This window comes from Elephantulus edwardii, unplaced genomic scaffold (assembly GCF_000299155.1).
Source record: "Elephantulus edwardii isolate Elephantulus edwardi_28Jun2011 unplaced genomic scaffold, EleEdw1.0 scaffold00334, whole genome shotgun sequence".
Classification (NCBI taxonomy): domain Eukaryota; kingdom Metazoa; phylum Chordata; class Mammalia; order Macroscelidea; family Macroscelididae; genus Elephantulus; species Elephantulus edwardii.
Window position 1 is genome coordinate 1,023,704 of NW_006400084.1, and position 18,608 is coordinate 1,042,311.

Genomic DNA, 18,608 nt, shown 5'->3' on the forward strand with positions numbered 1-18,608 from the left:
GTATATTCAACACTCTTCTCCAGCACCACAACTCAAAGGCATCAATTCTCTTTCTATCATCCCTATTCACTGTCCAACTTTTCGATGCATAGCATGTAATTGCAAAGACTATAGTCTGGACCAGGCACACCTTAGTCTCCAGCCTGCTGTCGTTGCACTTCAGTACACTTGAGAGGTCCCTCACAACTGTCTTTCCCAATGCAATTCGTCTCCTGATTTCCTGGCTGCTATTACCAAGAGTGTTGACTGAGGAGCCAAGCAAACTAAAACTGTTAACTATCTCAATCTCTTCACCATCCATACTGATGCTGCCAGTTCACCCAATGGTGAGAATCTTTGTTTTCTTGATGTTGCGCTTCAATCCATATTGAAGACTGCAATCCTTGACCTTCTTCAGCAAGCGCTTCAGGTCCTACTCAGTTACAGCGAGCAGGGTTGTGTCATCTGCATAACGCAGGTTGTTGATGATTCTTCCACCAATACTGATGCCACATTCCTCCTCATACAGCCCAGCATCTCTGATGATCTGTTCTGCATACAGACTGAAAAGGTATGGAGACAAAATACATCCCTGATGGACCCCTTTCTTGATTTTGAACCCTGCTCTGTTCTGACTACTGCCTCTTGGTCCAAGTATAGGTTTCGCATTTTTGTTGTTAAGTGCTGCAGAGTCGCAGGCGACTCATAGCAATCCTATAAAGGAGAGTCCTCGACGCTTGGGTGCCTTTCATCCTCTCTCCAAGTTCACAGGGTTTCCGGAGGCAAGCTATATGGAAGTGGATGCCACTCCTCCTTCCAAGCTTGTTTTCATCAGGGAGCTCCAATCCACTCTCTGTCCACATTGGGTAGCCAATTATTAACGCATCTGACACATCAGTGTCACAGTGTTCAGCCTCACAGCAACCAAAAGTGAACGCGGTATGGCAACTTGTACACCAGGACTATACGACCTAGAGGAATGTCTGAACAAAAACAATGAAAGACAGGCCCGAGGGCCGCGGATTAAAAGTCACCCACCTTTGGCTTGGTAGCATCGCTTTCTGTCCGCTGGGCCGGCTGATCTCTCTTTCTCTATGTTGTTATTATTGTTGTTAAGTGCTATTGAGTCGCAGGTGACTCAGCAACCCTATGAAGGAGAGTCCTCAACGCTTGGGTGCCTTTCATCCTCTCTCCAGGTTCACAGGGTTTCCGGAGGCAAGTTATTATGGAAGAGGATGCCACTCCTCCTTCCAAGCTAGGTTTCGCATTAGCACAATCAAATGTTCTGGGATTCCCATTCTTCTCAGAGTCAGCCACAGCTTGTTGTGATCCACACAGTCAAAAGTCTTTGCATAGTCAATGAAGCACAGAGAGATATTCTTCTGGTATTCTTTGCTTTCTACCAAGATCCATCTTACATTAGCTATAATATCCCTAGTACCCACGACCTCTTCTAAATCCAGCCTGCACATCTGGCAGTTCTCTGCTGACATACTGTTCCAAACGTTTTTGGATAATTTTCAGCAGAATCTTGCTTGCATATGTTATCAATGATATTTATTGTTCTATAATTTCCACACTCTGTTGGGTCACCTTTCTGTGGAATGGGAACAAATCTCTTCCAGTCATTTGGCCAGCTGGCTATCTTCCAGATTTCCTGGCACAACCTAGTGAGCACCTCCAGGGCAGCATCTATTTGTTGAAATAAATCAATTGGTATGCAGTCAACTCCTGAAGCCTTGTTTTTTGCCAATTCCTTCATAGCAACTTGAACTTCCTCCTTCATCACCATCGGTTCTTGCTCATATGTTATTTCATTCAATTCCTCTGTGCCAGCGAATTCCTTCTGACACCATGAAAAATAATAAAGTAAGTGCTATGGGTTTAATTGCACCAGCAAAGAGTTAAGGGGAAGTCCTAACCCCTCATACCTGGGAATGTGGCCTTTTTTGGAAGCAGTGTCTTTGAAAATGCTATCTGTTAACATGAAGTCTTTCTGATCTAATTCAAGATGATATTGTTTTAGAAGGGAGGAAATATAGGCACATACATGAAGAGCAAAGATGACCATGTGAACACAGAGGAGAAGATTAGAGTGATGCATTTACAAACCACAGAACAAGAAGCACTGCTGACCATCACCAGGAACTCAGAGGGAGTCTTGGAATAGACTCTCTCAAAGGAATCAATACGTCAATACTCTCATTTCAGATTCCCAGGCACCAGAGCTGTGTGACAATAAATTTCTGTGCTGGTAAGTCACTTATTTTGTTACTAGAGATCTAGAAAATGAATACAGCAGATTACAAGTTTACTCTGCCCTCAATGGTATGGGTGTTTAATTGAGAAAGATGAAGCTGAAGAAAGAAGCCTCTGGGAAAATGGCACCAGGACACAGGTCTGGCTGGGAACAGCAAGACAGAAAAAAAAAAAAAGGTCTGGCTGGGAACAGCAAATGTAAAGAGTTTAAGGCTGGAATAAGCATTGTGTCCGAGAGGCAGCCAGAAGATCAATGCGAAGCAGAGTGGGCATGGATAAAACAGGCCCTATGTGTTCTCCTTCTGCAGGATTTTCTTATTCTTTAATAAATCTGTATCTTTCCTTCTTCAAAGCTGTCTGATTTTCTAGTCATTATTTAGACCTGTTATCTGACAATGATATCAAAGTAATGTGAGACAGAAACTTCCACTGGGCCCCCACTTATAGGATTTGTATAGGAGGGGAAAGAGGCAAAGTATTCTGCAGTTCTTGGATTCCTTAACAAGGAAGCACTTAGAAAGGGAATCAAGAGAAGAGTTTGTGAGAAGACAAATGGAAAAGCTTCTTTGGAGAATATAATTGGTCTGCCGTAAATCCCTGATTTCAAATGTCTGGCTCACTTGAAATTTGTCTCTGACAAATCAGAGATAATGAAGACTGGTGTCTATATCTGAGGAATCTAAGAAGGATAGTGGGCCAAGGTCAGACTATCCCCACTCTCTTCACCAGGAACATTTAGAGGGTGCAGAAGGACACCCTACTTGTAAGGCAGGAGGACTGCAATGATCTGCCTCAAGCTAGTGGGAGCATCCTGCCAGCAAACGTAAAGACACAGGAGGTGTGGGGTCCTGTTTAAGGAGCAAAGAAAGCAGATGGATATACTCTGTAAGTGCCAGAGGCTGAGAAAGCTGCCCCATATAACCAATCAGAATAGAGACAGAGTTTCCAGGGATGGGAACCATAGACGTGGCAAGTCCAGCAGGGAAACACATGAAAAGGTCCAAAAGACAAAAAATAGACATTTGTTCCTAACTCCACCCAAAGACACCATGTCCTGTGGACACAAAGGCACAGGGCCACGTCAGAAATACCCTATCTCCTTAACTTTCCTCACTGCAACTGTTGCAGGAAACAAAACTCAGCTAATGAAGGAAGGAAAAGAGCAGGGAGGAGGGTGAATAAGGAAGGCTTCCAGCACAAAACAGGTCCAACTCGGAATGCAGAAAGATTTAACAGCACCTCCACTCAGAGTTCATTTGTTTTAATCTGCAGGGATATTCCAGAGTTTTCCATTAGAAGATGGAGACAAATAACATCCCTAAAGATGGTATGTTTATTATTATATCTTCTCAGCATACTTCATTACAACTCTTCAAGAATTTGCTACTCCTACGAACAACAACAAACGCCCTTACTGCCACTGATTTGATTCCAACTCACGGTGACCACATATGCTACAGAACAGAACTTCTCCACTCAGTTTCCTTGGTTATGATACTTAGAAAAGGGGGTTGCCACGCCTTTCTTCTGTGGCACTGCCAGGTGATTAGAAACTGTCAACTTTTTAGTTAGGAATCCTGTAAGCTGTTTGCACCGTCCAGGGACATCATAGAAGGTGTATATAGAGACCACTATCACTCAGGATACCTTTGTAACAAAACATATTCATTAATATGTCAGGTTAGAGAGTTAGTATAAATGTCGACTTCCATCGCTTTACTCATGGTACTTCTGGAGATGCATCTCTCTATATTCTCTTTTTGTGTCCAGACTCTCTTCTCAGTCTTCCTTGTTTATTGACGGGCATTTGCTTCCATATTCTTGTTCTTGCAAATAATGCTACTATTCACACAGGGGTATATATCTCCATTCACGTCTGAATTCTAATTTCCTTGGAGTATATTCCTAGGAGTACGAGAGATGGGTCATGTGGAATTTCCATGTTCAGTTTTTTAAGAAAACGTCAAGCTGATTTCCAGAATACACTGACATAATAGAATACCATGCAGCACTAAGAAATGATTATGGCCTATGGCCAAATCACCCTGAACATGCCCAATCTTGTCTGATCTCAGAAGCTAAGCAGTTCAGGCCTGGTTAGTACTGGCATGTGAGAAGGCCCAGGACTACCAGGCGCTGCAGGCTAAAAAAAGTTGGGAAAAAATAAAAAAGAAATAAGGATTTTGTAAGATACACTATAGAATGGGAGAGTTTAGAGAGCATTATGCTGAGTGAACTAACTCAGTCTCATAAAGACAAATTCTGCATAAGATCAATATTGTGACACTAGAATGATAACTACTATGCATAATAACTGTCCAAAAGGGGAAAAGGGAAGGGGGAAGGAGGTAGAAATAAGGGAAGGATGGACATCACTAGGATAGCAAGGTTTAGTGGGTGGACTGGAGAGGGAGGGGGAATAAGAAAGATTCAATGAGGACTTAAAAAGAAGGAGCAATAATAGGTATAGATCAATAGTTTTTGTTGTTGTTGTTGTTAATGAATACTGTCAAGTTGGAACCGATCCAAACCGGACCCTATGGTGGGTTTTCAGAGGCAGTTAATCGCAAGGAGGAGACTGTTGAGCAGCTGATGCACTTGAACTGTGTGCCTTCAGGACTGCAGCACAGCTTCTTGCCATTAAGACACAAGAACTCTAGACCAATAGCACTTACATAAAATGCAATGTATATGAATGATTGTCTATGAATGTATAATGAATATATATGGCACATAAGGTAAAGATTGTGTAAAACACAGTGCACATGAAAGAAACACAATGTAAATGAATTCTTGTATGAGAACCAACAAAAAAAATTTTTTAAAAGTCTGACCCTAACCCATGGGCAAGACAGGAAAAGACCTTTCATAGAGGAAGACATTCAGATGCCCAACAGACACAAGAAGAAATGCTCAAAATCACTGGTAATATGAAGAGATCCAAAACAAAACCACAATGCGATGCCATCTCAATTCAGTAGCAGTAGTAGTAAAGTTTAATAGGAAAACAAGCAATAAATGCTGGAGAGGATGTGGAGAGATAGCAACCCTCATATACAACCACTCTGGAAAGAAGTCTGGCGATTTCTTAAAAAGTTGAACATAGAAATTCCATATAACCCAGCCATTCCACCACTGTCTGGAAAATTAGGACTAAGACACAAATGGAGATTTGTACACCAATGTTCATATTAGCGTTATTCACCATCACAAGAACATGGAAAACAGCCCAAATCTCCAAGCACAATTGAATGGATTGAGAAGTTATGGTATAGTTCACACAATGGAATACTACACAGCATGCAGGAGCAATAATTTTGTAAATCACTACCTAATTTGGGAGGGACTGGAGAGCATTATGCTAAGCCAACTAACACACTCTCATAAAGACAAATACTGTTTAAGACCATTATTGTAGAATGAGTACGAGAATCCAAGGGGGGAGACTAGAGGGGTGAGGATGGGGGGAGGCACTTAATCATAGGGTCATACAATTTGATGGGGGGTGTGAAGGAACTGGAAAAGATCTGGAGTGAAAAACAATGTATTCAAACTTTGTAAATAAACCAGTATAAAATAAAGGGGGGGGGGGAACACACCATGATATGGGAGAATCAAGGACACTGCACCAATAAGGAGAGGCACTATGGTTTCTCCCAGTCATTCCAGACCTAGTACTAAAGATCTGATCATTGTTGTGTACTGCCAAGTCAGAAGAGACTAATGGCTGACCCTAGAGTGAGTCTCCAGAGGCCCTAACTCACAGTAAAATGAAGAGGACATTGCCCATTGTCTCCTGTGAAACACCTAGTGGATTTGAACTGCATGATTTAGGGTTGGTGGTGCAATTTCTTACCACTAGGCCATCAAGACGCCCTACAGAACTAAAAGTAGGTGAAATATCTCAGAAACCTAATTGACTCTATCTCCCCATGCACCTGTATTTACTTAAACTTCTATTTAGAAGTTCACCTAAAACATAAGCAATTGTCTTACTATTTAAAGACACTAGATCATCTTACAAAGTCACTTCAACGACAGTTTCTAAGACTGACTCCTTCAGTAATTCTATGGACCATTGGCCTGCGGGTGAGGGAAAGAAAATTTATATTTTTTTTAATTCAGAGAATTGTTACTACAGCTAAATATTTGCATTTCTCAAATGACTCAACCTACATACCGTTCATTGAAGTCACTTAGACCACCAGGTGATGCTCTGCTGGAGAAGGAGGGGCAATCTCCTGTACCAGTCAGAATCTATTTGACACAAAAAAATAATAAAATAAAATAAAAAATTAAAAAAATAAGGTCACTTAGAAAAGTCTCTATCAATTGCCTTCAGATGTGTATTTATATTAAGTAAATGAATAGTTTTTTTAGGAAGAAGAAAAAGAAAGTAGACTACAAAGGTTACAGACAAATCCAAAAATGTTCTGGTTTACAAAGGCTTCAAAGTCACGTAATCCTTCAAGCTTGCTTTTCGCTTAATGAGGCTGGCTGTGGATCGCACAATCATTCTTTCTGCTTTTTCTCTCAATCCTGCTGCACCACAGCTCCATCTGCAGTTTTAAGTGACCTATTTAATTAGAATTTGGAAACCTCAGACAAAAAAGTATCTTGTCTTCTTTCTGTTTTGCTCAACAGACCTTATTAATGAGCTGAATTTCTCATTCAGTTTGTTGAAAACCATGTTCTTTAAGCTATTCCAAAAAACAAAGACTGCTGTTGCTGATAGCTTCTTTGGAAGCAGATCCTAACTCATGAAGATGCCAACATAAGGGATCCTTGTGTTCCAGAGGGTTTTCAACAGCTGATTTTTCAGAAATGGACTGCCAGGACTTTCTTTCTACCATTTCTTACTCTAGAAGGTCCAAAGAAACATACTCAGCATTATAGCAACAATCAGGCCTCCAATGACAGACAGGAAGTGGCTAAAGAGAAAGTGAAACTGGTCTGGAACTGGACTCAGATCTCTCTCACCTAGAAGGTGAGAATTCTATCAATGAACCACTATTGCCCTTGAAAACCAAGTATCCAATTTTATTTATATTCATGAGCTAACACTCAAATAGAGCATAGTCTAAAGAGCATCTGATCAAGTCTCAGGAAATCTTTTTTAACCTCCCAACTGTGCTACTAATTTCTGTGTAATTTCAGCACATCTAACTTCTCCAATTGGGAAAGTCTGTTGTCAGGGACTTCTCCAGAGTACTGAAGAGCAATGATGTCAGTCTAGAAACTAAGGTGCACCTGATACAGGCCATGGTCTTCAAAATTACTTGCCTTGAGTCAGAAAACTGGACAATAATAACTAGGGATGACAGGAGGAGAACTGATGCCTTTGAGCTACGGTGCTGAAGAATACTGACTATACCATGAACTGCAAGGAGAACAAACAGGTTCATCCTAGAGAGGGTGAAACCAGGCTGCTCCTTGGAGGCAAGGATTTTGAAGCTTCATCTGACCTACTTTGAGCATATTACAAGGAGTGACAACTCCTTGAAGAGGGATATCATGCTTGAAAGGATGGAGGGAGAGCACAAGAGAGGAAGACCCTGGAAGAGATGGATTGACTCAGTGACTGGTAATGAGGGTAGGTGTGTCAGAGACAATAAGTTTGGTACAAGACAGAGCAGGGTTCAGGGCTGCTGTACATAGGGTCACTAAGAGTCACAAGCAACTCAACAGCACATAACAACAACAATATCTTCTCTAAACCTCAATCTTTGCAAAGGAGGTTAGACTCTTGGGTCCTTTGCAGATCTAGGTCTCTATGAATATTTTCTGAGCACCAACTACGTACCATGGATGCATTGTATCCAGTGTGGGTATAGTGAGGGAGACAGTAAAAAGGATTCATTTATATTCCTCTAATATCAAGAAACTATATACTCTTCTAAGGAAGATAAATCCATATCTAGTAATACAGATGGAAGCAATGCTATAGTTATTTATCTTCTTTGTTCTTCAAGATTGGCACTGTGCCTGGCACATAGTAGCAACATGCCAGAAATAGAATTATATATCAAACACTCTACAGACATTTTGGATGATGAATAAGGATGTCAAAGAATGGATGACTTTGTACTGTCGTGGTAGTTGGCAAAGAGTACTGAATGTAACAGGAGCTGTCTAAGAAAGAAACTAACCTAACTTGGAGGAAGTGCAACCACAGTCCTCCTTAGACGCAAGGATGGTGAAAGTTCACCTCCCAGGTAACGCGCATGGTGTCAGGAAGGGCCAGTCCTTTGGAGAAAAATACTATGCTTGGGAAACCGGAGGGTCAGCGTGAAAGAAGATAACCCTCCAAAAGATGGACTGAGGTAGTAACAGCAACGTGGCGGCGATCAGGAAGTACATGATAGGGCATTCATTGTCCACAGGGCTGTTACAAGTTACGGCCACCTTGACCGCACCTAGCAAGAGCAGGGATTTGGCAGAGATGCTACACAGACCTAAAGGCAAAAAGAATGGTTATTCGAGCTTGTTGCTAAAAGACCATTCACCTTTTGGTGTCTCCTCAATATCATTTGTTTTACTCTGATATAAAATCTGAAGCCGGAGCTCAATGTTCTGCATACTTTGGTCCTAACACATCCTTATCTCTCTCTTATATGAAACAATGTTGTTATATACCAATACATCAGAACCAACTCACAGTTGACCCCCCAGCAAGTTTTCAGAGGCTTTAAATCTCATGGGAAGTGACTGTCTATCTTTCTCCCATGGAACAACTGGTGATTTCAAACCATGTGGCTTAGAGATGGCAATGCAACTTCTCAACTCTACACCATTAGAGTGCCATAAATAATGTTTTAGACAACCTACTGTGTGGATGCAAAGGCATTTGACTGTGTGGATCACAACAAGCTGTGGCTGACTCTGAGAAGGATGGGAACCCCAGAACACTTGACTGTGCTTATCTGAAACCTATATTTGGACCAAGAGGCAGTCATCAGAACAGAGCAAGGAAACACTGCATGGTTCCAAATCAGGAAACATTGTATGGTTCAAAATCAGGAAGGGTGTATACCAGGGATGTGTCCTATCTCCATACATTTTCAATCTATATGCAGAACAAATCAGTTAAGAAGCAGGGCTTTATAAGGAGGAATGTGGCATCAGGACTGAAGGAAGACTCATCAACAAGCTTCATTATGCAGATGACACAATCCTGCTTGCTGAAACTGAGGAGGACCTGAAGCATTTGCTGCAGAAGATCAAGGACTGCAGCCTTCAATATGGACTGGAGCTCAACATCAAGAAAACAAAGATTCTCAACACTGGGCCGATTGGCAGCATCATAATGAATGGAGCTTCAGTTTACTTGGCTCTGCAATCAATATTCTTGGTACCAGCAGCCAGGAAATCAAAAGAAGACTTGCATTGGGAAAGTCTGCTGTCAGAGACCTCTCCAGACTACTGAAGAGCAACGATGTAAGTTTGAAAACTAAGGCGCACCTGATCTAAGCCATAGCTTTGCAATTACTTGCTATGTGTCAGAAAGCTAGACAATGACTAAGGATGACAGAAGAATTGATGCCCTTGAGCTTGGTGCTGGAGAAGAGTACTGTCTGTACTAAGGAAGGCAAGGATAACAAACAGGTTTGTCCCAGAGATGTTGAAACCAGACTGCTCCTCGGAAGCAAGGATTCATATTTTGGGCATGTTGTAAGGAGCAACCAGTCCTTGGAGAGAGACATCATGCTTGGGAAGGTTGAGGGACAGCGCAAGAGAAGACTCTCGATGAGATTGATTGACTCGGTGACTGAGGTAATGGGAGTAGGTGTGTCAGAGACAGTAAGGTTGGCACAAGATAGAGCAGGGTTTAGGGCTGTTGTACAAAGGGCCTCTATCAGTTGCAAGCGGCTCAACTGCATGTACCAACGCAGCAACAACAACTCCCATAACACTTGATTGTGTTCATACAAACCCTGTACTTGCACCAGGAAGCAGTCATCAGAACAGAGCAAGAAAACACTGCATGGTTCAAAATCAAGAAAGGAGTGAATCAGGGATGTATCCTATCGCCATACTTTTTCAAGCTATATGTAGAACAGATCATTCAGGAGGCTGGACTTTATGAGGAGGAATGCGGCATCAGAATTAGAGGAAAACTCATCAACAATCTGCACTATGCTGATGACACAAACTTGCTCACAGAAATTGCATTTAAGGAAGCTCTGGCGCCCTGGTGGCAAGAAGCTGCACTGCAATCCCAGAGGTATGCGGTTCAAATCCACCAGATGCTCTGCTGGAAAAGGAAGGGCAATCTCCTCCTGTACCATTCAGATCTGATTTGACGGTACACATGCAAAAAATAATAAAGTAAAAGAAAATAAAAAATTTGTAGAAAAAAAAGAAATTGCATTTGCTGCAGAAGGTCAAGGACTGCAGTCTTCAGTATGGATTGAAGTTCACCATCAAGAAATGAAGGTTCTCACCACTGGGCCAATTTGCAGCACCATGATAGATGGAGAAGAGATTGTTGTTGTTGTTGTAGTTATGTGCCATGGAGTCACTTGTGACTCATAGTGACCCTAGAGACAAGCTATTATAAATTTCAGCTTACTGAGCTCCACAATCAACACTCTTGGCACTAGCAGTCAAGAAATCAAAAGACAGAGTGTTCTGAGAAAGACTGCTATCAGGTACCTTTCAGATGTGCTGAAGAGAAACAATCTCAGTCTGGAGACTAAGGTGCACCTGATTCAGGTCACGGTCTTTGCAATTACTTGCTATGCATCAGAAAGCTGGACAATTACCAAAGATGACAGAAGAAGAATTGATGCATTTGAGATGTGGTCCTGGAGAAGAGTATTATAACTATACATATCATGGACTGCAAAGAGAACAAACAAGTTTATTCTGGAGAGGTTGACACAAGGCTGCTTCTAGGCAGCAAGGATTTTGAAGCTCTGTCTCACATACTTTGGGATGTGGCTAGGAGTGACCAGTTCCTGGAGAAGGACAAGCAGCTTGTAAGGGTGGAGGGTCAGTGAAGGAGAATAAGATCCTAGATGAAATGAAATGACACAGTAACTAGGATAATCAGGTTAGGGGTGTTGGAGACAGTAAGATTGACTCAGGATAGAGCAGAGTTTTGAGCTACTGTTCACAGGGATGCTGTGAGTCAAAAGTGATTCGATGGTACCTAACAACAACAACAGTACCCTTGTTGTTGTGTACTACTAAGTCAGAACTGACCCACGGCTGACCCTCCAGCAGGTTTTCAGAGGCAGTTAATTGCACAGAAGGAGATTGTCCATCCTTCTACAGAGCAACTGATGGTCTCAAACTGCATGCTTTTGGGATTGCAGTGCAGCTTCTTGCCCCTATGCCACCAGAGCTCCCTACATTATCCTTTATAAGGATAATAATAAATCCTAACTTAAGTTTTATAGCCTCTGAAAACCTGCTGGAAGGTCAGCTATTAATTGATTCCTACTTAAAAGCACAAACAACATTGCATTTTTTAGTATAAGGGAGAGATACAGGTGTACTAAGACCAGAGTTTGCAGAGAGCTCTGGTGGCCTTATGGTAAGAAGATGCCTTGCAATCACAAAGGCACATAGCTCCACCAGCTCCTCTATGGAAAAAGGATGCGTAATCTCCTCCCATGATATTAACTGCCTCTGAAAACCCACTGGAAGGTTAGCTATGAGGTGGTTCTGAGCTGACAGTACAGTACAACTCCACCACTTATCCTGAGGAAGGATAATAATCGATATTTACAAAAGATTTACAGCCCCTGAAAGCCTGCTGAAGTATTAGCTATGAGTTGATTCCTACTTGACAGAACCTAACAACAACATAACATTGTTTGGTATAAAAAAGAAATAAAGATATATTAGGACCAGAGTACACAGGGAGTGCTGGTGGCCTAGTAGTAAGAAGCTGCACTATATCCTAAAAGTACTTGATTCAGTTCATGGAATCTACCAGCTGTTCTGCAGAAGGAAGAAATGGCAGTCTTCACCCATGCAATTTACTGCCTCAGAAAACCCAGTGGAGAGTCAGCTAAGATTGCACACAATAACGACAACAATATATCCCTACTACATATCAGATATTACTCATAATGTCCTACTTCCATACAACTGTAACAATGAACTTAAGCATATCAGCCATCATGAAGAAGGTCCAGGATAAGGCATGATTCAGAACTGTTGTTTATAGGGTTGTTACACTGTTGCCAGTCTAGAGACTAAGGTGCACCTGATCAATGCCATGGTCTTTGCAATTACTTGTTATGCATCAGAGAGATGGACAATATAGCTAAGAATGACAGAAGAAGAACTGATACCTTCGAGCTGTGGTGTTAGACCCTTAAATATACCATGGACCACCAAGGAAATAAACAGGCCTGTCTTGGAGAGGGTGAAACCAAGTTTCTTCTTAAAGGCTAGGATTTTGAAGCTCTATCTCACAGACTTTGGGCACATGGCCAGGAAAAGGACATCATTCTGGGAAGGGTGGAGGGACAGCGCAGCAGAGGAAGACCATGGATGAGACAGATTGATACAGTAACTGGGGCAATGAGGGTTGGTGTGTTGGAATTAGTGAGACTGGCTCAGCACAGGGCAGGGTTCAGAGCTGCTGTACAAAGTGTCACTATGAGTCACAGGTGGCTTGATGACACATAACAACAACAACAATGTTGCTGATGGTGGTGTTGTTACTTGCCATCAAGTCACTTGTGATTTATAGCAACCCTGTGTACAACAGCTCTGAGCCCTGCCCTACCCAAAGCCAACTTCACTGTCTCTGACACATCTACCCTCAACTACCCCAGTTACTGTGTCAATACAGCTCATCCAGGGTCTTCTCCTGCACCATCCCTCCACCCATCCAAGCATCAGTTACAGTGGTTAAACTTAAGAGAAACTGGAGTTAGAACACAGACAAAATTTTAGTATGTGGGTTAATAAAAACAGCACCTACTCAGTTCTCAGTTGGAGTCACTGACAGTTTTGGAGGCTGGAGAGTAACAATATCTGAGGCATGGTTTATGAAGAGCAACCAGGAAATATTCTGGTGGACACATAAGTAGAGTTGTTAATGTTGGAAAATTCACCCGGCTAAATACTACTCTAGAGACACTGGAGTGCCTATATCAATAAAAGGAAAGAGATCCGCACCAAGTTGCTCTTTTCCGAAAGAGAAGATTTTGCCTATCTCCAGGCAAGGCAGGCATGACTGAGGAAGCAAGCACATTGATAGCACAGGGAACTGAAACAGCTTTGTATTCTCCAGCAGTAACACTAGAAACCAGACGAGAGGGATTAAGTCCTTTAAATAGCTCAAAAGTAGTTAACTTTCCCTCTGGAATTCTATGAACTTCTACTTCAATCACATTTCACACATGCAAACTTTCTAAACACTTAGCTTCTAATAACCTTTCTCAGAAGATAGTAAAATAAAGATTAAATCAAGAAAGAAAAGTATCAGGAAAAAAAATACCAAAGTAAAGCGCAGGAGAAACTTCATCCACTAGGTCCAAAATCTCTAGCAGACATTTCATTATGATCAAATCTATGAAATAAATATCTGACATAATATTCCACTCTACTTAAAATTCCAAGTTATTTTTTTAAAGCAAGTTACACCAGTTTAGAAATGTTAATATCCTGCATGGCTCAAGTGAAGTACATTTATAGAGTTAAAATGATGTTAGAAACTATTGCTCACCAAGAATGGGAATTTTAGTGAATTTAATTGTGTCTATGCAGAACCTGTACATAGATGAAGAGGCAGTCATTTGAACAGAACAAGGGAACAGTTTAAAATGAGGACTAGTGTGCATCAGTGCTGTGTCCTTTCACCATATCTATTCAATCTGGGAGCGCTAGTGGGCTCGTGGATAAGGAGTTGCACTGTCAACCCGTAGCAGGCAGTTCGAATCTACCAGGTGTTCTTCAAGAAAAAGATGGGGGAAAATGGGCTATCTCCTCCAACACAATTTACAGTCTCTGAAAACAACTGAAGGGTAAGCTGTGAGTTGGTTCTAACTTAAGGACAGTCAGAGATATGTATAATTTCCAAAGGCTGCAAGGTCAATAACTTATTGGTATTGAGTTAATTCCAATGCAAAACTACCCTCTATCGGGTTTCCAAGGCTCTGAATCTTAACTGGAGGAGATGGCCCATTTTTCTCCTGTGGAAGAGTTTACGGAATTAAACTGTCAATAATTTGGTATTAACATAATAGGTACTAGCACTACTGCATCATGTGCATATACACAAACACATAATCATATCCACCCTACATATTTCCTTTTACTGACTTCCTCATGTCACTGATTAACGTTGCCTCTATTTGGTCTCATTCGCTAATCTGTATTTCCCTCCCCGCCGCCCAGAAGTATTCATCACTCGAGTATTCCTAACTTTGTTGCCGGCGTCCAGCTAATTCTACCCACCCCCAGGTATGGCTGATCTTCAACCCCAGCAAGATATATAATCATCCTTAACAAGTAATAAATACTAATTTGCTCCTGGAAGCTGAAGTTGAACCATCTTTTGCTTTTCACTTCTAATTAATGTGACACTAATGAAATAAAAGCATTATGTTTGACCTAGGCCCAATTAAACATCTGTTGCATGAATCAAAATCTCCTGGCTATTATCACAGGTGACATTCTGAATTGATGTCAGCAGTACAATTAGTACTCGAGTTACCAAATACCAATATTAAATTGCGAAAAAGCTAAGAAAAAAGATCTCTTCCTTCCGCAAACCCAGTCAACCACCTCTATGTTGGTCATGCTCATTTATTTAATGTATTTACCAAAAGTTCACATCTTCTACAGAGCAAACACAATGCAAATTGGGTTTCCACTAATCTCAAGGAAAGCTCCACCAATTATCTTTGTGAGATGTCAAGAATGTATTTGTTTCCTCCAAAAAGATCTGTTCTAGCCCTGACCTCTAACACCTGTACATAGGGTCTCATTTAGAAATACTAGATCTATAGATAAAATTAGCTAACATTAACATGAGGTAACACTGAATGTTAACCTGGGCCCTAGTCCATTAACCTAGTCTATTAGAGACAGACACAGGAACAAGATGGTCATGTGAAGACAGAGGCAGAGATTGTCGTGATGCATCTACACGAACACCTGAGGCGACCAGAAACCAAAAGAGAACAGCAAGGATCCTCCCCCAGAGCCTTCAGGGAGAGCCTGACCCTGCTGAAATCCTGAATTCTGACTTCCAGACTCCACACTGTGAGAGAATAAACTTCAGTTGTTTTCAAACTTCACACAGTTAGTGAGGCTCTGTTACAGCAGCATTAAGAAAGTAATACAGAAGGAAAGCAGGACGTAAGCTTTAGAGCAAGATGACAACAAATGAGGGGAGAGAAGTAAATGGCCTCCTTACCGTAGAAGAGGAACGCTTTGGTCATGTGGTGATGCAGGTAGGTCCGGTTGATGGTGAAGAAACAAGAATCTGCCCCACACTGGCCCAGTCGCCCCGTTTCCCCTGTCAAGGGGGACCACCAGAGCATAACAGGGTAGTTGTCAGTTTCAGGCGTTTCTTCCCCATTCGTGGTCAACACCTCTTTTTTAAGGAATGGGTAGAGATGTCCAGACTCTTCCCTCATTTTTGTATGTCCATTTTGCAAATTAGAATTTTTAAACTTCGTCCTTTCAAATTTTCCCAGCTCGACAACTACCTGAAAGAGAAGACAAATATTACCAAATATTTACTTTTTTCCACACTGTCTATTCACCTTGATGATTTAGTCTTGGTATTAGTTTTTTGTTGCTGCTGTAACAAACTACCAGAAAGTTAGTGGCTCAAAACAAGGCAAATTTATGAATAAACACAGGTCACAAAGCACTCCTTCCCGGAGGGTCAAGGAAACAAATCAGTTCCTTATCCTTGCCAGCTTCTAGAAGTTACCTGCATTGCTTGGTCTCCTTGCTCCATCTTCAAAGACAACTCTGACCCTTCTCCACCATTAATAATTCTGGTCACAGCCATGAAGATTTTCTGGATCTTGTTTGCTTGCTTTGTTTATTTAACCTGATTTTAGTTAGCCTCTATTACTTCCACATCAACAGTGATAAGACACTGAGGTTTTAGTTCCCCCCACCACCACCTCCCCGGAAGAAGAGGTTGATTACTTGACATTCTCAGTTCTCAGCTGCTTCAGAGGAAGACTTGGCTTCCCATAAATGCAGCCACTTTAAGTGAATTTTTTTTCAATTTTGACTTAAGTGAAGTCCACAAAGCAAACTGGTTTTCTGTTTAACCAACCATTCACATTCACTTTGTTTTATGGCATTACTTGTAATACCCACAATTGTAACCTCATTCTTCGTACTTCCGCCCTGTGATTCTCATTTTTCTTTATCCTTTTCTCTTATCCTTTCTTGCCTTCTCGGCTTTATCTCTGGGCAAACAGTGATCTTTTGATCTTACTTATTTCTTCAAATGAGTGAGTTCCTCCTGGGTGTTACTGTTGTTTTAACATACTGTCCATTTGGAACCAATTCGTAGCTGACCCTCCAGCGGGTATTGAGAGGCAGGGAAATGCATAAGAAGAGACAGTGCATCCTTTTCTCAAGGAACAGCTGGTGGATTGGAAAATGTGCCCCTGGGTTGGCAGCACAACTTGTTATCACCAAGCCACGAGGGCTCCCTAACAGATCTATTATTCTGTTGAAATCTGAATCACAGGAGTGAATGTTACAGGTTTGAAAGGTAACTAAGGACCAGCGTCTTGGGGATTCCACCAGTCTTTACTAGAAGATTTTCTGGTTTTTAAGCATTCATATGATTCAAGGGAACCTACCTACAAAATTAAGAATGCTCTCCCCATCTCAAGATACAGAACCTTGATCATATTTGAAAATTTCTTTTTGTCAAATATAGTAACATATTCCCAGGATGTCAAGTGAGTTCACAAAAGATTCTCACCACAAGGCCAAATGGCAGCATCCTGATAGATGGAGGAAAGATTGAGGTTGTTAACAATTCCAATCTTGCTCAGATTCACAATCAACCTCCTTGGCATCAGCAGTAAGGAAATCAAAAGACTTAGGGAAGTTGGCTGTCAGGGACATTTCCAGAGTGCTAAGGGGCAATGATGTCAGTCTAGAGACTAAGGTGTAGCCTGATCCAGGCCATGTTCTTCTCAATTGCTTGCTATGCATCTAACATCTGGACAATGACTAAGGATAACAGAATCTAAGTCTTAGAGCTGTGGTGGTGAAGAAGAGTTTTAAACAAACCATGGACTGCAAAGAGAACAAGCATTTCTGTCCTAGAGAGGGTGAAACCAAGTTGCCCCTTGAGGGTGAAACCAAGTTGCCCCTTGGAGGCAAGGATTTTGAAGCTCCATCTCACATACTTTGGGCATGTTGCCAGGAGGGACTAGTCCTTGGAGAGGGACATCACGCTTGGAAAGGAAGAGAGTCAGCGCAGGAGAGGAAGACCCCTGATAAGATGGATTGACACAGTGGCTGGGGCAATAGGGGCAGATGTGTCACAGACAGTGAGACTATCTCAAGATAGGGCAAGGGTCAGAGCTATTGTTCACAGGATTGCTATGAGTCATAGATGATTCTATGGCACATAGCAACAACATTCACAGGATAACAACATGGACATTGTGGGGAGGGCTATTAATCTTCTTATATTAGCTTCTAAGAACCTATGAGCAAGGATACTTAATAATTCTTCTAAACACTTAAAAGAGGTATATTTCCCCTAACGAAATTAAAACTGAGCCATGAACAGAAATAAGTACACTTATGTTCATAGCAGCATTATAGAGAGTAGCAAGAAAATGGAAACTGTCCCAAAGCCCATCAACAAATGAATGGATTGAGAAATTGTGGTATATTCACATAAAAGAATACTATTCTACACTAAGAAACAACAATTTCATAAAATACTGTGTAACATGGGATAGTCTAGAGAACATTATGCTGAGTGCACTAACTCAGTCTCGTAAGGATAAATACTGCCTAAGACTGTTACTGTAAAAAGAGAAAGATAAATATAGTCAAATGTGTGTAAATGTAGAAAAGAGGAAGGGGGCAGGAAAGAGAGAGGGATGGAAAACATTAGGATAGGAGAGTTGAGTGGGGTGAAGACATAGGAAAGATTCAGTGGAAACTTAAAATAACAGGGTAATAACAGGCATGTTGTGTTGTTGTGTACCATAGAGTTGGAACCGACCCATAGCCGACCCTCCCGCAGGTTTTTCAGAGGCAGTTAATCACACAGGAGGAGACTGCTCATCCAGCTGCCGCAGAGCTGCTGGTGGCCTTGAACTGCGTTCCTCTGGGATTGCAGTGCAGCTTGTTGCCCCTCGGCCACCAGAGCTCCCTAATAATAGGCTTAGGTCAAT

The 18,608-nt window shown here is 41.6% G+C and overlaps 1 protein-coding gene across 1 annotated transcript in view; it reads right to left on the reverse strand.

Annotated features, from left to right (window-relative positions):
* The window catches only part of FUT10 (fucosyltransferase 10 (alpha (1,3) fucosyltransferase)), a 157,677-nt gene that overhangs the window by 130,500 nt on the left and 8,569 nt on the right, over positions 1-18,608 (reverse strand). The window contains exon 2 of the mRNA XM_006901571.1: positions 15,626-15,920. Coding sequence (XP_006901633.1) covers positions 15,626-15,920 — 295 coding nt within the window. The remainder of the gene's footprint in view (positions 1-15,625; positions 15,921-18,608) is intronic.